General features: G+C 42.2%; 1 protein-coding gene across 49 annotated transcripts in view; it reads right to left on the bottom strand.

Moving 5' to 3' along the window:
• RIMS2 (regulating synaptic membrane exocytosis 2) overlaps positions 1–21,939 on the bottom strand; it is a 454,948-nt gene that overhangs the window by 35,889 nt on the left and 397,120 nt on the right. For 32 of the 49 annotated variants that reach the window (XM_089517761.1, XM_089517764.1, XM_089517769.1 and 29 more), the window contains 3 exons: positions 17,032–17,204; positions 16,174–16,431; positions 5,721–5,962 (listed from right to left, as the gene is read on the bottom strand). In XM_089517761.1, coding sequence (XP_089373887.1) covers positions 5,721–5,962; positions 16,174–16,431; positions 17,032–17,204 — 673 coding nt within the window. The remainder of the gene's footprint in view (positions 1–5,720; positions 5,963–16,173; positions 16,432–17,031; positions 17,205–21,939) is intronic. The other 17 variants (XM_089517813.1, XM_089517793.1, XM_089517794.1 and 14 more) reach the window with 5 other exon arrangements.

The following is a 21,939-nucleotide window of genomic DNA, read 5'->3' as shown; positions in this document are numbered from 1 at the left end:
AAAACAACAGATTAAAATACACATAAACCAACAATAAAAAGCCCCATAGCCCAACCTCTTGGCCACGAAAGAGGAGGGAGGCCCACAGGATATTTATTCGGGGAATGCCTGTTGGAATAGGAAGGTTTTAAGGTCCTTCCTAAATTGGGCCAGGGTAGTAGACGAGCGGAGCTCTGTGGGCAGCGCATTCCAAAGGGCTGGGGCAGCTATGGAAAACGTCCTCTGAGAAGTGGAGGTTAACCTAGCCCCAGGCACCTTCAGTAGCTGCTGCCCAGTCGTTCTGAGGGTGCGAGGCGGAATGTACGGGGAGAGGCGGTCCTTTAGGTATCCTGGGCCCAAGCCATTTAGGGCTTTATAGGTAATTACCAACACCTTATATTGAGCTCGGAAGCGGATGGGCAGCCAATGGAGAGCTTTTAAAACCGGTGTTATATGGCTGGTCCTGGGAGCACCAGTGACCAGCCGGGCTGCCATGTTCTGCACCATTTGCAGCTTCCGAGTTTGGTATAAGGGTTGCCCCATGTAGAGTACATTGCAGAAATCCAATCTTGAAGTTACCAGAGCATGTACGACAGTTTCTAGGTCCCTCTGGGCCAGGTATGGGCGCAGCTGGCGAATCAGCCGAAGCTGATAACAGGTGCTCTTGACCGTCGCATTCACCTGAGCAGTCAGGTGAAGCGACGAGTCAAGAAGCACCCCCAGACTGCGCACGGAGTCCTTCACAGGGAGCGTGACCCCGTTCAGGACAGGTGGAACCACCTCCATTCCTGGACCAGGAGAACCTATCACTAGTACCTCCGTTTTCTCTGGATTCAGCTTGAGTCGGTTTTCCCTCATCCAGCCCATTACTGACTCTAGACAGGCCACGAGAGGAGAGACGCCATCCCCAGTCACTGCATCAGTCGGAGACATAGAGAAAATGATTTGGGTATCATCAGCGTACTGATAAACCCGCGCCCCATGTCTCCGGATGATCTGTCCCAGCGGTTTCATGTAAATGTTAAATAGCATGGGAGACAGAATGGCCCCTTGAGGGACCCCGGTTTTAAGGGGCCTCTCGTCGGAGCACACGTCTCCCAGCTGCACCATCTGGGACCTCCCGGAGAGGTAGGAGCGGAACCACTGGAGCGCAGTGCCCCCGATCCCCACCTCTGCCAGGCGTCCCAGAAGGATACCATGGTCTATGGTATCGAAAGCCGCTGAGATGTCCAAAAGCACCAACAGGGACACGCTTCCCCTGTCGATGCCCAGACGGAGATCATCGACCAAGGCGACCATGGCCGTCTCAACCCCGTAACCCGCCCGGAAGCCAGTTTGAAATGGGTCTAGATAATCCGTTTCATCCAAGACCGCCTGAAGCTGGATAGCAACCGCTCTCTCGATCACCTTTCCCAAAAATGGCAGCAGCGAGACAGGCCGATAATTATTATACACCAGGGGGTCGAGGGAGGGTTTCTTTAGGATCGGTTTTACAATGGCCAATTTAAGATCCGATGGAAATAGCCCATCCCTCAAAGATGAATTAATTATCCGGCGCAACAATAGTGTTACCGCCGGTCCCCCCTGGGCCGCTAACCACGAGGGACAGGGATCTAGAGAGCAGGTTGTCTTCCGAACACTTGCAAGGATCTTGTCCACATCCTCGGTACTCACCAACTCAAACTGATCCAGTTTAACATAGTCCACGGAGGCTCTGGACACTTCTACCCCAGGTTCTGCAATAATGTCGGCGTTCAGACTTTCGCTTATACGAGAAGTTTTATCCGCAAAGAAGTCGTTAAACAAGTCACAGCAGGCCTTAGAAGGATCAAGGATCTGGTTCGGGGTGGAAGGGAGCTGAGTTAGCTCCCTAACCACCCTGAACAACTCTGCCGGACGCGACTCAGCAGACGCAATACGAGCACCATAGAACGAGTTCTTTGTTGCTCGTATTGCCTCTCCGTAGTCCTTTAACAGTTGGTCTAGGAGAGTCTTGTCGTGTAAGCGAAGGTGTTTGCGCCAACGGTACTCTAGCCGTCGCAGAACTCGCTTCCTTGCCCGGAGATCTTCCGTATACCAGGGCTTACGCTTGGAAGTGGGCCTGAGAGGGCGCTTGGGAGCGATCCTGTGTATAGCCCTAGAAAGACCGGTATTCCAAATACCGGTGAGGGCATCAACAGAGTCGCCGTCATTTCCAACCGTGAGCCCCTCTAAGGCTTCTTGGAACCTCTCAGGTTCCATCAGCCTTCGAGGGTGGACCATCCTAATAGGTCCACCACCCCCGGGGGGGATCTGGGCAGAGGCCTTGAGTTTCACCTCTACCAGGAAATGATCCGTCCATGACAGGGGGGAAACATTAACTATTTCCACCCACGGATTCTCCGCATCCGAACAGAAGACCAAATCGAGGGTATTACCCGCACAATGCGTAGGACCCTGTATCAGCTGGGACAGGCCCATGGCCGCCATGGTCTCCATGAATTCCCGAGCCGCACCGGATGGAATATAGCTGGCCGTGAGGGAGATGTTGAAGTCACCCAGGACAAGAAGCCTGGGTGTCTCCAACATCAGTTCAGCGACCAGCTGTGTCAGCTCGTTAAGGGAGTTCGCTAATGCATGGGGTGGCCGATACACTAACAGAATCCCTAGACTGTCCCTAGCCTTAAGGGTCAGGTAAATACACTCGATATAGGAGGTCTGTCGGCTGTGGTTCCTGGAGAGGGACACGGTGTTCCTATGTACCAAGGCCACTCCCCCCCCCCGCCCACCTAACCTGCGCTGGTCCTTCACCGAGTACCCAGCTGGCAGGGCCTGAGCCCACACAGCATCCCCTTCAGGCCCCAGCCAGGTCTCGGTAATGCAAGCCAGGTCACACTTAGAGTCCTCCAACAGATCCTGGAGGATGTGGGTCTTGTTGTTAGGAGACCTGGCATTGCACAGGAGCAGCGACAGGGTTTGTGGCACGGTTGGAGAGACCCTCAGGTCCTTCAGGTTGGGAGGGGGACAGGAAGGCGAGATAGATATGATGCATCTATCACGCCTTCCCCTGGAACGCAAGTCCCTTCTCCCACCGCCATACCTCCCCCTGCCCCACACAACCTCAATTGGAGCTCCGCCCCCCAAGGTGTTATCCCCGGCCCAGGCATCCCCCGTATCCCTATCCTCCCCCCACCCTTCTATGGCTACTAGAGGAGCAGAGGTTAGCCACTACAGGCATCCTCTGCTCCCAGGGCCAATCCTAGCCTCCCACACCAATAAAAGCTGCGCAACTGCGCAGGTGCGCAGCAGCGGTGCTCCTTAGTCCGTGGGTGGCACTCCCGGGGCGGTGCGCAGATGCGCACCTCCGACACCCCGGGAGGAGGCCACCCGGCAAAAGAAGCAGTTCTGGCAGCGACGGCGGTGGTCCGGCGTGGAGGCAGAAGGGGGCGTGCCAGGAAGGGCCCGGTTTCCCGGCTTTATCCCCGCCGCTCTCACCTGGCGGGGCTCCTCCCTAGCTTCCCCCCAGATGGTCCTTAAAGGCCCCACGCACCAAAACTGGCCGCCAAGCGCCAAAGCCAGTGAGCTGCAAGGTCCCAAAGGAGTCCCGCTGGGGTGCTCCTTAGTCCGTGGGTGGCACTCCCGGGGCGGTGCGCAGATGTGCACCTCCGACACCCCGGGAGGAGGCCACCCGGCAAAAGAAGCAGTCCTGGCAGCGACGGCGGTGGTCCGGCGTGGAGGCAGAAGGGGGCGTGCCAGGAAGGGCCCGGTTTCCCGGCTTTATCCCCGCCGCTCTCACCTGGCGGGGCTCCTCCCTAGCTTCCCCCCAGATAGTCCTTAAAGGCCCCACGCACCAAAACTGGCCGCCAAGCGCCAAAGCCAGTGAGCTGCAAGGTCCCAAAGGAGTCCCGCTGGGGTGCTCCTTAGTCCATGGGTGGCACTCCTGGGGCGGTGCGCAGATGCGCACCTCCGACACTCCGGGAGGAGGCCACCCGGCAAAAGAAGCAGTCCTGGCAGCGACGGCGGTGGTCCGGCGTGGAGGCAAAAGGGGGCACCAAAAGCAGGAGTTATGCAATAAATGGGGCACTGCCCCTCCCAGTTTCCTTCCTAAACCTTCCAATGAAAAGAGAAGTGGATTTCCTGTCACTTCATTTTTTCATGGTCTTTTGGGGGAAATACTTTTCACCTGTAATGAGTCCTGGGGTAGAAAATTGGTCCCCGGGCCACTGAAAGTTACCCACCCGTGTTTAGAAAAAACGTGCTTTGACTTAACCATTCAGTAAGCAACCGATATGGAGGGCATATGTCAGCAGGACACTAGAAGGATGCAGTGGAGAACTTAATGCAGAATAATTCCAGACACAGCTTTCATGGATCAATCTGCTAATATTATATCATGTAATATGATCTAATATACTGATAAGATGCTCAATAATTTAAAAGAGACTGATAATATGACCATATGATTCTGGTAAAATTGGGTAGAATTAAAAACTTAACAGATTTTATCTGTTCTGAAGAGTTCTTAGTTAAACTTGGTTTTATAAAGTCAACAGAACTCACTTAACAGTCCAAGTAAGACTGTCCATATTACTCTGGCAATTTAATACGAGACTGTTCAGTACAACAAACTTCTGGTTGCTCTAAGTCTACTTCACATGTTGCATTACTTCCTTTGGTACCATACTTTTAATCCAAATAGTTGTGTCAAAAGAAAGAGTCTCCCATTGTACAAGAACTATGCAAGTGTGCATGCCATGGCTAAATATCCTAGTGCGTCTGTGATGCCACATTGGCATCGGTGGGTTTCAGAAACACAAAATCAAATAAATGATTGCTGTTAATATGCATAATATCATGTATTTAGATTATGACTTCCTTGAGCAATACGTTCAAAAAGTAATTGATTAGATTTATATAATCTACTTGCAAACATGGTTTGTCTATTTTCTTGTGCCAATGTTGCTGAATGCTTCCCAACACCATTTGTTTCTAATTCTGACGAGTACAGAATTTAACCTGGGCATATTTAAACACAAGGCATATTATAAGCCCACAACTTTTCAGTTTCAAAATAAACTGCAATAACAAAAGACTATTATTATAGATACGTTTTCAAGTTGTCTGATACTTGTGCACTCCTGTATACAAAATAGATGGCCCATGTATATACACAGAAAATAATTCCCTTCTTTTATAGAAAATGTTGAAGTTGAGAAATATTTACATCATCTAACATTGTGGCAGAACTAAATAAACACTGAATAGTAATTTGTCTTTTAACCTGAAACTAATAAAGGTTGTTTATTGCAATGTACGTTTGGAAGCTGAAAAGAAGTAAAAAAAATGAAATTGTTATTCTCTGTGCCTAAAGCATGACATGTTGAAGATGACAAGTACTTTCCCACAGCAAAAGAAATGTAAAGCAGAGGTCTCCACAAGTTGGTAGTGGACACACCAAAGAAATAAATTGAATCACATGAATTTCAGCTGTCTTTTATAACCTAAAACATAAACCACAGCAATTGAAGTTGGTTTTTGAAAAGAGAAGACATTACTGTGTTGTGTGGCAGTCATGTGAAGACAAGCACGCAGTCCAGCTTGGAAGAGGTTCTAGCTAAAATAAAGCTTGAAAGAAGTTCTAGCTAAAATAAAACTCCCTAAGATAGTAAGCTTAAATCTCCGCTTTTTCACCTATAAATTTAACAGTCATGCAGTTTATATTATGAGTAACACTGGAGTGAAAACTGGAATCATGGTCCTACCAGTTTGGCTGAGCTGTGAGGTACTTCTGCTTTTCCGTGAAAGACCCACGATTGCTACCATCTTTGCACCAATGCTGGAGCGCCGTTTTTTGCCGCCTGCACCCACAGTGCCCACTGCTGTGTCAGATTGGCTGCCATCATTCTTCTCTATCGTATACATCTCTCCGCTGATGCTGGTGCTTTTAGTTATGTTCTGTCCTGAAGCACCCATCTGTCTGCTTTGCATTTTGGATGTAAAGACACTATCAGCCGGCAGAGGAATATACAATGCAGTAAAAAAAAGTAAAAGGAAGAAGACAGAAAAGGAAGATTTCAGATGGAAATCTCAGGGAAACTATAGGGACAAGCAACTAAGGCTGCAATTCTATGCTTCTTGAAAGTAAATTCCATTGAACTCAACGGAACTTACTTCTCAGTAGACATGTATAAAATTGCACTGCAATTCATCAGTAGCAGAAGCACTACAATGCACATCTTTCACATTTCAAGCCACCTTCAGAGTTCATTCATTTATCTCAAGATATAGCTTACAGGTAAAGCAAGGACTGACACTATTTACACACAGTATGTCAAACTGGGTGTGACACAAATCTGAAAAACACACTACACATTTATTATATATCATTATGGAATTAATATTCATGTATTTTATAGCAAAACATTATTTGTTAGCCCAGTGATGGCATATGTACAATTTGCTATTAAACATCATTCTCCATATTAAGAAAAATATTATTTTGGTAAGAGAGCTGAAATAAAACAAGTACAGAAAGGAGCAGCCCCTTGCACATCTCTTTTCGAACTAAAATATCTTAACTGTAGATTCATACCAATTTAATTTTTATACTATGTGTGTATTGTCTTCTTAATGGAAGATATGTCTTGATGTCTTGATATTGTTGATCAAAACTGCTTACCTGCAATTGTTGCCCTTTAAGAGGGAACTACATAGTCATACTTATCTTCCCCCTTTAAGTGCACCATGGAAAGCTCTTCCGTAGTGAGCTTTGGCCTTTGGCAGTGGCCCAAGACAGGAGAAACTCTGCATAGGACAGCCTCTTTCAGCTTGGGACAAAACCCAAATGAAGTGATACAAATATAGAGAACATGGGCTCTGAGAGCAGAGGTGGCCAGGAGTGTGATTTTGTGTAAACCATGTACAACATACATGGTTCATGGTAACTCTTTTCTTTTCATGGTATTGTATGCAGACACAAATGTGGAAACATATACAGGTAGCTAACAAGCTCCCTTAAATAGGAAGAAGAAAAGGATGGTTCAGATACTCAAAGTCCCATAGGAGCCTAAGACTACCCCATTGGTAGTCTTCAAATGTTTTCTGGTAGAGTGCAGAAACAGCAGCTTCTCATCCATATCTGCCACATTACTACCGTATATACTCAACTATAAGTCGACCTCATGTATAAGTCAAGGGCAGGTTTGTGGGCCAAAATTATGGATTTTGCTATGACCTGTAGATATATCAAGGGTAAAACTTAGGTGCATAGAAAAAGGATCTAAAGGATAAGTAAAAGAAATACAGTGCCAAAAATTTTACAAAATCACAGCAGACATAACTGTTTGTGCTCACACTAAAGGCTGGATGGATGAGAGAGAAGAAGAGATCAGTGCTTTCAGAACAGATTACACTATTGATTTTCACCAGGGGTTGGTTACATTTTTATGAGTTAAAGTACAGTACTAAGTCAACTCTGTTTTTTGGATCACTTTTTTGACTAAAATTTCTAGACTTATTTACAGTACCTCACTGAAAATCCCCCCAAAATATAGCTATCTTCCTTTGCTTGTTATAAGTGTATGACTTCAGTGGAGTTAGAACTGTCCTGGGACACAAACAGCTTCAGTGGAATACTATATCATATCCTAGAATGAAAAGCAAACCATACTCTTGCGCATCTGCTATTCATTTTGCATATCATTGTTCAAGTTAGAACCACACTAAAGGACAAGAAGAGAAATGGGAAGAAAACAAGTGGCTTAAATCCTCTGAAATCATGTTTCTAAAGGCTCAAAAAGGGAGGGATATGAATAAGGTAGTCCATATGTAATTAGATAAGTTTCTTGTCCCCATGGCAGCCCTGGATTCATTAACAAAAACAGCAAACAACAGTTCCGAGGAGTTCACAAGAAGAATCATATGTGATTCTTGTTCAAAGGCAAAATGCATATACTTGTTTCTGTTAGTATAATACTGATTTTATAAGCTGCTGCTTTAATTCAGGAAATCATATGATCTTAAGCATAGGTGCCTTAGGCATATGTGCAAAGACACACTTTGGCCTTCCACCAGTGCTGATACTAAATCTTAAAAACACTGTAGTCAGAGAAACAAAACTTTGTAGTTCTTTGCTAGCAAGTTCACCCTTCCTATACTGTTCTAGGTGAGTTATAGGGCTGGACTGGAGGTCAGAAGAGTCCATGTGGGGCAGACCAAATTGTCCTTTCCAGCTTACTGGTGTCATAAAGCCTGTATCAAATTTATGATAATCAAATGTGGTAGTAATTTAGCACATGTAGTTATCTAGCCAGAATAATAATAATAATAATAATAATAATTATTATTATTATTATTATTTGTTTTATTTATATACCGCTATTCCAGAGATCATAGCAGTGAACAGTAAGTAAGCTAATTAGCAAGTAAGCTAATTATGACAGGGACAATATGCTATGAGCCAGCTAAAAGTGAGAAGTGTCTCCAAACAGACAAAGGCAATGCCACAGTAATCATGGAAACAGAACAGTACAAACAAAAAATCAAGGAACTCCTGGATTCTGCAATATACAAAAAACTGAAACTAGACCCTACCAACAAAATCACCAGGAAAGCAAATGCCCTGATCAAAAACCCCTCAATTCAGCTAACTGCAAGACAAAGTTTGTGCAAATCTGAGGCTCTCCTACCAAGACTGTATGGACTTCCCAAGATCCACAAGGATTCCATTCCACTCCGATCCATAGTGAGTGCCATTGGATCCCCACATATGAGTTGACCAAGTTTCTGGCCACACAATTACAAACCCATATAGGGCAAACCCCCCACTATATCAAGGGCTCAGCTCACTTCATAGGAAAAATCAATAACCTAGAGCTTAAACCTGGAAACATACTAATCAGCTTTGATGTGGTCTCCTTGTTCACAAAAGTCCCCATAATGGACACCATGGCATCCAGAAGACATCACAGCGCTGTTCGAACATTGCCTCACCACAAGCGATTTCCAGTGGGACAATGGATTCTACGAATAGAGGGAAGGGGTAGCAATGGGAAGCACTCTGAACCCTGTGATGGCAAACTTTTACATGGAACACTTTGAAAAGCAAGCCCTGGAAACACACCAAAAAAGCCCACAACATAGTTCTGATATATGGATGACACTTTCACCATTTGGAGCCACGGAGAAGAAGATCTGGGTGTGTTTCTGAACCATCTGAACAACATTCACCCTAACATCCAGTTCACAATGGAAAAAGAAAAGGAAGGAACACTGCCATTCTTGGATGTCCTAGTCATCCACAAACCGAAGCAATGTTTGGGCCACACAGTATACAAAAAACACACGGACAGATACCTGCACAAGAACTCCAACCATCACCCAGGACAAAAAAGAAGCACAATAAAAACACTGGTAGACCAGGCAAAAAGGATCTGTGAACCCCATTTCTTGGAAGATGAATTGAAGCACCTAGACTGGGCTCAACAGGCTAATGGTTATTTCAACTCAGACATCAGAAGGGCTGCCAGACCCTGAAAAACCTAGAGAAGTGAAGACAAGCAACCACCCAAAGGGAAGGTATTTTTTACCATACATCAAAATAATCATGGGCAGAATAGGGAAACTGGTGAGGAAACACAACCTCCAAATGGTTTATAAACCAACCAAGAAATTCTAGCAAATGTTGCACTTAGTGAAAGACAAGAGAAACCCTTTCAGAGCCGTAGGAGTTTACCGCATACCATGCAGCTGCGGACAAGTCTACGCAGGGACCACCAAACATAGTGTTCAAACACAGATCAAGGAACATGAGAGACACTGCAGACTGAGTCAGCCTGAAAAATCAGCAGTAGCAAAACACATTTTAAACCATCCTGGACATAAAATGCTGTCTGAAAACACTGACATTCTGGACCATGCCAACAACTACCAGGTCAGAATGCACACGGAAGCCATTGAAATCCACAATACCTGGACAACTTCAACAGGAAAGAAGAAACCCTTAAAGGGAACAAAATTTGGCTATCATTCTTGAAAAACAGCAAAATCAGGACTCAGCAAATGCAAATGAGAAACCACCCAGGGTCAGGGGTTTTCCCAGTAGACGATGGCCTGGTACAGACAGGCGGGAAGTGTCGTCCTCAGGCCAAACTTAGGACTTGGGAGTGTGCAGTAACCACACACTCCCGAGCCCTAGCGTGCAGCAGTGGGGCCATCACATGGGGGCCGCCATGATGGCACAAGCACAGTGCTGCGTCTGCACGTTGAGGTACCCCACTTGCATCATTGATATGCCATAGTGTGTTAATGGCACACTGATGGAGGTGCCCATGCATGCCAAAAAACATCGCTTTTAGCGGGTTCTTTTTGGTGCGGAGGGAGCCTGCACAGTTTGGTTGCTGCGGGCTCCCTCAGAAGCAAAAACGGGCAGCTCCACCTTGCCCTTTTGAGGCAGTCTGTTGAGCCCCACAGATCACTAATTAAGTAGACACTAATCCTCTTTGCATATCCTCCAACACTGAGGCCTTGCCACCAACAACAGAACAATACACAGATTAACATTGAAATCACTCCTTCCTAGCCAGGGTAATACAGTATGTATATATAAATATCCAACTCTCTTCCATGCCAGCATTCTCGGAAGATGCCAGCCACAGATGCAGGCGATACACAAGGAATAAACTCTTCTAGAACATGGCCATATAGCCTGAAAAACCCACAAAAAACTATGGATGCCAGCCATGAAAGCCTTCGACTTCACATGAGAAGTGTCTATTGGAAAGTAGTGCCATTCATTTTTTCCTTAAAAAATGTTCATGAGCACATGCATTCTGTATAAAATGAGTTATCTCATTCATTCTATGACTGCAGAATAGCACCTTGGGTTGCAAAAACAATTTATTTGAAACAATGATGGTTCTTCTTTTGTTAAATTTGAAAGACACTGATACATTATGAATTGGGAGGCCTACTCAGATACATTATCAGGAGTCATGCCCACTAAAGAAATGTGTTATAACCACCCACTTTGAAGAGAAGATTAAAATAATCCGATTGTTGTTTTTTTAATGAAACAATCTGGAGATCACATTGGCTGCATCTGAACTGCAGAATTAATACAGCTTGACACTGCTTTAACTGTCATGGATCAATGCTATGGAATTCTAGGATTTGTACTTTTGTGAGATATTTAGCCGTCTCTGTCAGAGAGCTCTGATGCCACAACAAACTACAAATCCCAGAATTCCACAGAATGGAGCCATAACAATTAAAGTGATGACCATTAATTCTGCATTGTGGCAGTAGCCACGAATATTGTTTACTAGGTAATAAGGGTTCAGTATCTTGGACTTTATGATATCCTGACCAAGCGTATGACTGGATGTGAATGATCTTTGATTAGCTCTCTTTGGAAGTGTTGTCTTCTTTATTGAGCTGTAGCCCTGTCACATTTATGATGTCATACAGATATAGAAAAAAGGCCAGATCTTACATTAATAATAATATTAGTAATAAATATAATCAGGCAGCTGAATTTTAAAGTAGAAAATAAGTAACCTGTGAGACTAGTCCACTATTAGGCATATCTTACATGATAAAAAGCTAACAGCTTTTGTGGCAGACACATACATTTCAAATGTAATGCCAATTATGATGCTCCTGCCATTAATAACTATTTTACAGGCAGCGTTGTTCTGCCCCTGCAAAGCATCCATGCTTTAGAAGAGTAACTAAAATTATGTGCTTTGGGATACATAATTGAATTAGATAACTTTAATCATGTGTTCAGCTCCAGTTGAAGTCATGTTCACCCTTAAATGATTTTTCTAAGCAGGAGGAAAAAAGAATACACCCCAGCTTAAAGCCAGCAATAAAACATTAAAATCAAGAAAAGTGAAGTGAATCATTCAGCTGAATTACAGCATGACCTGAAAGCAAAACTAAAAAATGCAGATTTTTTTAAATCATGTCATATAAATAATATAGAAAGGGCTATTTTCATAGTGCTTCAAATTGGAGGCAACATATTGTAAAAAAATATATGAGATAAGAAGAGAAATCATGACACAGCCTCAATTTAAGAAGATACAGTTTTATTCAATAAATTAAAAACTTGTTATAGAGAAGTTCCCTCTAATTAGTAACCACACCAGAAGTCAAGAAAGCTCAATATAAATTCTGTTATAGAGAAGCAGGGTGATAATGACTTCGTAAATAACATTAGGGGATAATTTTAAACAGCCAGGAATACCATGTGACAGTTAAATTAAGATACACTATTAACTAAAGTGTATTTGATTTGTCTTCTACAACCATTGTAATCTCCAATTAACATAATCCTGAAGTAATTTTGTTTTCACTTTTGAGCTTTACAAGTGTGATTCTTAATTAGAAAAACAATTAAAAAGGAAAAAAATATAATTGTGGAAGAAATATATTATGCTGATTTGCAAGAGTGTACAAAGACAGCATGTGTTTTTCAGCTGCGGGGTGTGTGTGTGTGTGTGTGTGTGTGTGTGTGTGTGTGTACTTCAACTGCTAAGCATTTGAAGCAGAAGAAGGGTATATGGGGATGGAGACTTTGTAATGCCTAACCCTAGTGCTGATTTTCCATTCAAATTCCTTTCTTCTACCTGATTTGTTGTACTCCTTCAAGGGAAATGTTATTGGTACATTACGCAGGGAAGGGTGTAGTTACAATGTGTTGTGCCCCACTTTTAAAAAGTAATGAAACTATAAATAAAGCTAAAAGCCATATGCAAAATAATATTGGGATGAAGGGGTAAAATAGACCGGCAGCTAGCAGTGGCCTCTGGCCGTTCCAGCTGCAATTGGGCCACGATTGGCCCAGAACCTCAGGGAGCACACGGCCTGCTCTCAAAGTGGGCCACCATCACAGTCCCAAATGGGACTTCTTCCTGCTGTGTGTGTCTGTTTAGCTCTACAATGGGGAAAAAACTAATTTTGAAAACTAAACATTAAAAAAGCAATTGCCTAGGTCTCATGCTGAAGGCAAGAAATCTTGTGAAGGTCAGCAAATTCTCAGTGGCATGTAGACTGTCTCTACATGTCACAAAGAAAAAGACAATTAACCATCTTTCTTCATATCCCTAGTTGCCGAAGACCCACTGCATAAAAAGTTCTTTGCCTGCCAGTGGAAAAACAACAGGGACAAAATAAGTCTAGCCTCTTCCTTTAGAGAAGACTCACAGCCTAAAAACAAACACCCAAAGGCCTTCCCTCTGTTACCTCTCTGATGTAACCCTTTCCCCCTTCAAAACTTCATTTCCTTTTTAATAACCTTATTAGGCCTCTACATCATGTATAGTTAGCCACTAACCCAAGGTTTTATAAAACATTGAGTACTTTCCTGCTGTCAAGAATGTGACCTATAAAACCCTTAACATATGTACACTGTGAATTATTTTTACAAGACGCTTCTATAATTTATTTGTTAAGTTGGACATATTTACAGAATCTGAATGAAGTCAAATGTCAGAAATAAAACACAAACAGCAATGAAGAAGATAAGAAGAAACAGTGGGAGATAAAGATGTCCACTTTTACCAAGTAATTATGACTTAAGAATAATTATGACCAAAAGAATCAGTGTAGGAAGCAACATTCACTAAGCATAAATGCTATGAATGACTAGGCTATCATTAGGAAATTGACTCATTCAAGTATGATTCATTGAAGAAACACTACAAATACTGTAAATGAATAGAAGCTTCTTTTTCTAGAATATTAGATTTTTTAGCAGTATCTAACATCTAACTTTTGGTGCATTTACAGGACCACAAGCTGTATCTATGAGCACAATAACTTTTACACAATAAACTGAAAATTAAAATTCCAGAAATATTTGATAACTTGGAAGTCAACACCCTAAAATTTTAACAATCTGATGTGGTTTAGGAAATGTCAGAACACTCCAGCTTCTGACAGCATTGACCTATCAAGAAAAATGTTTGCTTAATAACAGTAAATCTTAACTATCCTTATTTGAAACAAACTAGCCTCATAACCCATGGCTTGAAGTTGGTTTGTTTCAACCAACCATAGTTGAGACTGTCTACATTTTGTTACAACAATCAGCAATTAGTTTAAAACAATAGTAAAACATCTGAAATCCTCTCAATTTGGATGTGATTAAGTTGTGATTAGCATCAAAGAGTACTAAAAGCACCCAAAATTCTCTGAGCCACTGGAGAAGGTAAGACTTTTTCTTATAATAATAAATCATAGGCAATTATGATATCTAAATGTTGCATATGGATATACTCTGATTATAAAAATGGGAAACTCTACTAATAGGAAACTACTTAATAAAACTATTGTGAAATCAATACATGAATTAAGAAGACTGGACCCGATTAAGGCATCTAAGCATATTCCTTGCCTATGATAATATTACTTAAGTTTTGAGCATTAACATTTCAGTCAAATATACACATGCTCTTCTGTATGGCATGGAGCTTAATTTATGACCTCTGGACATGTTCCAATCTTACGATTTACAAGATGGGTGATTTAAGGAGTGTGGTCCTTGCTATCAGTGGGACTTGTGGGTAGTTGTACAGTGCACACTAGTACACAGCTCAAAGCAAGCATAAAAGAGCTATTTTAACTTTGTCACAGGTAAAAGGACAGTCCACCCAATTACCATGGTCCTGGCACTGAGTAGAGTACTAGATAAGAATTCATGAAAATACATCTTGTTTTTCCAGTGCTAATGGAAGTATGGAGTGAAACTTGTTCTCTGTTGTGTGCACATGCTTGAGAAAAAGGAGTTTCTGGAATCATTTCTTCCATGGTGTTGGGACCCATCATAGCTATATGAGAGTTATGCTTTCTTTGTTATAAAACAACTGTTGCAGCCATTAAACAAAATCTTTCAGTGTCTGGCTTTGTCTCCTCTGCTTGATGTGATACCACAACGGCCTCTCTGATCAGAACAGATGATATGTGAAAGTCAGAATTTCCCAACAGGGTGCAGTTCATGCAGGAGTGATGTGGTGATATGTCTAAAAATGTTTTTAAAAGTCCGAGGCACGTTGAAGTCATTTTGATGTTCAATAAAGTTAAATTGTATTAACATATCTAAAGGTTTGCATTCGACCCTTCCATTTGATCTCTGAGTGATGAAAAGCTTGAAATCTGCTACAACAATCTGCACTGTCTATATTAATATTTTACTACATACATTTACTGTACTAATATCATTTGATTCAAGTGCACTGTGTTGTATAATACAGTGCGCTTGTGCCATATGCAGGCACACTATACACGGCTTTCAGCTTACGTGGAAGCCATGCAACAATTAAATGGGTGTGCATGCTGCCCTGATCCACAAGCATGCGCCCCATTGTTTGGAATGGGGTGCAAGCATACACGGATATCCCCTTATGTGGAGTGATCCGGAACGAATCCCCTGCACAAGGGAAGGGCCTGCTGCAGTATTTAAACATTTGCCCTAAATTCAAATGTAAGTTCTAACTAGAATAAACTCAACAGTATCAACATTAACTTGATAAACTTGTATACTTTCATTGATTCAATGGCACTGCTATCATTGGATGTAGTTATTAAGTTTAGACTACCAATATTTTTTGCTTACTTTTTATGCAGAGTCCCTAATGGGATGTGAGGTACTTAAGTAAAGTGCAAAGTTTCAGAATCAGTTGGTGGCTTGAGTCTTATTTCTGCAACTAAGAAGTAGTTGGATTGAACCCCTCACTGATCCACATTGGAATTGTGTAAGTAACTGCATCTTCATAAGGGAAGAAATGCATTTAAAAGAGCTAAAGTTTTGTTCTTAGGATGATTCATTCTTCTGGTTTGCTCAATTGCATATATTCTTGATTTTGCTTTCAACAAGAGTTTAACAAAACTTCTGCAAGCTTTCCTAAACCTGCTTAGAGACTTCTTACTTCATTTGAACCAAGGGAGTACAGTTCATAACTGGTGGTCTTAATCATTACACTATACATATGGATGCATATAACTGTAATTCATTACAGTTGAACTACAAATGCAGAAGCATTTCATGAAAGAGAGCATTTGTCCTATGGGTGGCTGAAATTAAAAATGATGGCAAGAAAAGGGAAATGTAAGCAACAAACTATTGGAAAGGAGAGAGGAGTGCAGGAGACAGACTCGGGGAATGATGGGGAAAACACAAAGAACTCACTAATAAATGGAAAGCTATTTTACCTGAGATCATCTTGGGAGTATGTCCTTTCCAAATCCTCTTTATTTCCTTTTTCTGTCCCTTCCTCAGTTTGTTCATCTTGGGGCCCTTCATTCTCTTCTGGTTCTTTCTGTTCTTCCTTATCACAGTTTTCTGTCACCTCTTCCCCTTCCCCCTGTTCATCAACTTGTTCATCTTTCACCTGTTTCTCAAGATCCTGATTCTCCTCCTCTTCTGGGAATATCTCCCCATCCCCTTCCTCCCCTCCCTCTTTTGATCTTCTGAAGTTTATAAAAAGTGAGGAAGCATGCAAACAAACGGAAAAAGAAGACAGAGGCTAATTAGGAGGAATGGAGAGAAACTGAACATGCATTCAACAAGCAAAAAAGAAATTTAACAGGCAGATCATGAATAAATGGAAAAATGCAAAGATGACAGAAAAGCATGCTAGACTATTCTCAGGAATAGTCTAGGAAATAATTAGGGCACAGACATGTCCCTTCCAAGGTTCTAAAGAGGATATATTTAGATATAAATCCTTCTTAAAATTTATACATGACTTTGTATAATAACCTGTAAAGTATTATCATGGCCTTTAAATTATATGTCAAAATCATCACAGGGTTGGGGGGGCTTCAATTTGTATTTTAAAATATAGCTTTCAGTTCGAACGGTCAGCAATAAGATAATTTTATAAATAAAAAGATTCCAGTTCTTAACAGGAAAATACTTCACTGTCACAGAAAATTAAAAAAAAAACAGTTTAGAAAGCTTTTTGGAAGCTTTATTTTTGGAATGAAATATAAGAAGCAGAACTAGCAGAAGAGAAATATAAAGAAGTTAAAAACTAACATGTAAATTGTTATTTTACAGTCACTTACCTTATCTTTTTGTTCCCTCTAGGTCTTTCTGATTGCACAGACATGTAGCTTGTGCTGCTAAAACGGGAAGCACTGCTGGTCCTCGATACTGCTGACACATCACTGACATCACTGTCAGAGGACTTGGTGGAAATGTTGTCAGAGCCTCGTTGAGGATCCCGACCTGACCGATACTGTAAAAGGAAAGAAAGATGGATAAATGATGTCAGTCAGTGTAGTCCAAGTTTCTACAACCTGTCTATGCCAATATTTTCATTTGACAACTTTGTTTGATCCTTATAGACAAAAGGGAAATCTTGTATATTCTGCACAATTTGCAGCTGTCAGCAGCATCCTCTACAGAAGCTTAACTAAAATAAACATAGAATTAAAAAGTAAAATAAATACAAGTGTGTGTGTGTGTGTGTGTGTGTGTGTGTGTATATATATTAAAAATTGTCTTTGTGCACAAACCAACAAAACCTGAACCAGACCTCATATGCACTATCAATGGTTTAAAGGATGTGGATTACAACTATCAGCCCTTCCATTTAACATATACAGAGCTAAAACTGCACAACATATTTTTAGATTATGTTTACTGTTTATATTAATTTTCATCCTAATACATAATTAGAATTCATTAAATAAATGCCTTGGTATACTTGGGAACAGGTCTACAGGTAGCATTGCCAGATTTTCAAAATAGCAATAAATGATAGTAGAAATTCCATGATATCAGGAAGTCACCATTGGCAAGTTTGTGTTCTAACTAAGTACCAAATGAAAGTATTGATTTCAATTAACCAACCATGTATTGCTCTGTAAAATTAACTTAAGGAATGCAGCTTTGGATGTGGGCTACCTCCAACCACCACCAAAGAGAAAACTGAACAGTCCTTAGAATGGTGAGTCACTTCTTAGCAGAATCTAGAAGCAGATTGAAATGAGAAATAAACTAGGTTTGCAGGGACAGCATTTGGAGCCTGGCATGATGCGTGACCAATGTTGTGAATACCATGTAGCCCAACATTACTTGCAGATGTCTGGTCCTGAGTCTTCTGTAGGAAAAACTGTGTAAGAACAACCAACACAATGTTGAGAACCAGTATTCTGGGAGGAAAGCAGCCTGGGCTTCAAATCCAGGATTGCACGGATGAATCTTACCTTCTGAGTAGGAACCCAGAGAGATTTCTCTCTGTTCAGGATGAGGCCCAGTTGTCTGAAAAGACACCAATACCTATGTCTAGTAGGAGCTGTCACCTGGTGGGAACTACAATCAACCAATCGTCTATATAAGGGCAAAGGACGACACCTTGCTACCATAAAAGTTGTTACCCATGCCACTACCTTAGTAAAAACATGGGGAACACTGTTGAGACCGAAGAATTAAGAACCAATAATTTTGCTTCCCTACTGCAGAGAAGAGAAACGTGAATGTGACAACTGAACCAAAATGAGCAAGTAAACATCCTTCAGGTCCAGAGTGAGGAACCAATCACCATCCTGCATCAAGTGAGTGATAGAGTTGAGAGTCACCATCCTGACACATCATGGACAAATGTAATAATTGACACCTGGGAAGTCCAGTATGTAATGCAGATCCCCATCCTTCTTAGTTATGATGAAGTAATGTGAGAAGAATCCTTGATGAAGTCTTGTCCCTTTTTGCAAGAGAATTTTCACCTCCTAAAGTAGTATGACTGAGGGAAGTGTAGTATGAAAAATGCCTGAAGGAGGATACTTCCAGAATTCAATGGCATAACCTCTTGTGATGATGTAAAAAAAACCCATGAATCTGAAGTAATGGTGGCCCAAGCAGGATAAAATTTCTCAAGCCTGTTGTGGTGGCATAAGCATTGGTGATACCAAGGTAGTTGTCCAGGAAAAAGTTGGGAAAGGGAACATTTAGAGGAATCACTCTGATGTTTCTTGGAAAGGGCAGACTTGAACTTGGGGACAGAAGGGATCGGCTTATGCCCAGCAGAGGAAGACAGCAGAAGGGTATGATGATACTGAGTTCGAGAGGGGCTGTAAGCACACTTTGAGGTCCAACCATATCTGTACCAGGTGGAGTTGGACTTAGAACAAGCTGGATTTAGGTGATTGACCATACGCTTTTTGATAGTGGACTACATCTTGTGATGCTCCAGTTTTGTATTGGTATCAGCACTGATAAGACTACCATCTTCGAAGGGCAGGTCTTCAATGACTGAATGTATCAGATCAGAAAGCCCTAAAGACTGAAGCCAGGCATGTCTTCATAGTGCTAGAGATGCAAGCAAAACCTAACCTCATAGTCTGCCATGTGGTGGGAAGTCAGGAACTGTTTATGCAGCCAGCTTATGAGCCTCAGACCTACACTACTCCACAATCTTCATCTCCCAGTTTACTGAAAATGGCAGTTAGTTTCTCCCAGAGCAGCTGGTGACATACATCTATACTAGCTGGAAATTTTACAGATGAGGGCAGAAGAGGAATAAAACTTCCCATCCATTGAGTCCCACTTTTTACCCTCTAGTGCTGTCAAGTGTAACTCCCAGGTTGCTGAGACTGAGCTGCATCAGCAATGACTGAATTTGGCTTAGGGTGCTGACCAAGCCAAGGAATGTACAATGCAAAGGACTACTGTTCTTTTGGATGCATTGGTATGGAAGAAGGGGCCATCCAGGATTTTCAAATGAACTGCAGAAAGTATGGGAGCATGAGCAAAGGAGCTGGAACAGTAGTCTGTCTGTAGGCAGTGAAAGCTGGGTCATCAGTTTGTGCATGCAGCTGTATTACAGCCAAATTTAATGACTTCACCATTCTCATAATCTGTCCCATGAATGCGTTCAAATAATTCATGAGAGAAGAAGGATCTACCTCACCCAGAATGCTGGAGGAGACTTCCATACTGGAAGGATGACTGAGTCAGAATGAGAGGATCAGGTAGATGAGTTGAAGGACCTAAGTTGAAATGGGACCCTCCATTGAGGTTGATAGCTGAGTAGTCTGAGAGTAGTGATTCAGTATAGATTGGATCGTTTGAGCTCTAGACAGGACAGGTTCCTGATGTGCCACCGATGGTATCTCCTGCAAGGCTGGACCAGTGTGGCTGCTGTGGGTGTTCCTGGTGATGAGTCTGGGAGTGTTTATGGCCCTGATAATACATCAGAGAAGCTTTATTCTGATAGTGTTAAGTATGAGTTAAGTATGCAAACAGGGACTATAAAAAGTTGGAGAGCTTCTGTATTGGGAATATAAAGAATCTGTGGAGCTCAACCTCAAGAATCTCATCTATGACGGCCATATTGTACAGAGTGTCAAGACCAATGAAACCTCCTAGAGCTCCAGAATGAGGTAGAATCAGTAGAAGAAGCAGAGAAACATCTGGACCACGACTGAAGTGACCATTGACATAATAGAGAAGGTAAGGGAGGTAGCAGTCTAGCAAGAAGCAATCCCAATGTGGAAGGCTGAACAGGTGAAACAGAAACAATCACAACAGGGAGGAGACTTAAGAAATTCATCCGCAGATACATCTCTGGGGATTGATGCATAACAGAACTCCCCCCCCCCCCCCCAATGCAGTTGAAGAAACAACATGGGATCTCCAATATTCAAAGAGGGCGATCTCTTTGAGAAGTGGATCCTGTCATTGTGAGCACGGCAGGGCCTGCAAACACATGACTGCAAGATAAACAGAAGAGCCAGAAGCTGGGACTCAGGCCAAAGTAGACTTAGAAGAAGCAGCTGTCTCCACTGGTCCCATACCAACCAAATTAAAAATTAAAATTAAAATTAAAAGCAAATAATACCATCTAACTAAAAACAGTATACAATTACTTTAAAATATACAGAAGTTAAAAGGCATAACTAAAACACACACCCCATATAAAATCCAATCTGGTATGATTATATTTTTAAAGCCTGCTTGAATAAAAATGTCTTAGTTTGCCAGCAAAAAGAAAGCATGTAAGAATGCTTTCATATCAGAATGCATAAAAAAGGACAGGCCCAACACCACTGGGCCTGAAGAAGAAGGCCCTCCCTCCTTGCCAACTGTCATCTTCTGGCCTGGAGGGAGTGAAAAGACAGGCCCAACACCATTGGGCCTGGCATCAATTAAGAATAAAAGCCCTCCCTCCAGTATCTGCCATGGTCCGGGCTTCAGAGGGAGAGAAGAACTGCTGAACCTGATCCGCTTCCTCACCACCATTCCCTTCTCCTTTTGTGTTGTGTCTTTTTAGATTGTAAGCCTGAGGACAGGGAACCATCTAATTGAAGCAATAATTGTAAGCAGCTCTGAGTTGTATTGTATTGAGTTGAATTGTAATCCTTTAGGGCTGAAGGACAGGGTATAAATACTGTAAATAAATAAATAATAAAAAAATGGTTCATATAAGAAAGCTTTCAGATGCACCTCTCTGTTCTATTTCACCTGAGGCGAAAAGGTGGTAGAGTCGGCAAAAGAGGCAACCACATGAGCTGTGCCAAGACGGACATGACACTTCAGATGTCCATCCCTTTCTGTGATCTTATTGCCACAGAAGGCACTTTTTTTGAAGGATGCCAGTGAAAGAATTAACCCAAGGGGTGAATGCAGTCTCAAATCCCAGCACCACGACAACCAGCAAATAACCAGGCATATTCCTGGGATTAGTGAAGCCAAAGAAGGCTGGCATCCTTCAAGAAAAGTGAAGGCCAGCCTGAAGAACATGGTTCTTATTAATGCTGTAAAAACGGTGTCTGAAAAAGAACTGGCAGTTTTAGTAGAAAGGCCCCTATAAAGGGGTGCCAGAGATTGATAAGGCTACCATCAAAATGCTTATGTAATGCTCTATATTGGTTCCAAATGATGTACTGCACAGGTACAGGATAACCCATTTGTGTGAGTCACAGGGACCACAAAGAAGAAACTGGTTTAAAATGAAATTCCCATTTCCT

This window comes from Sceloporus occidentalis, unplaced genomic scaffold (genome assembly GCF_023333645.1).
Source record: "Sceloporus occidentalis isolate IW3139 unplaced genomic scaffold, rSceOcc1.0.p SCAF_3, whole genome shotgun sequence".
NCBI classification, from domain to species: Eukaryota; Metazoa; Chordata; class Lepidosauria; order Squamata; family Phrynosomatidae; genus Sceloporus; species Sceloporus occidentalis.
Note: the sequence above shows the minus strand (reverse complement) of the source record. Positions and strands in the feature narration are given on the sequence as shown.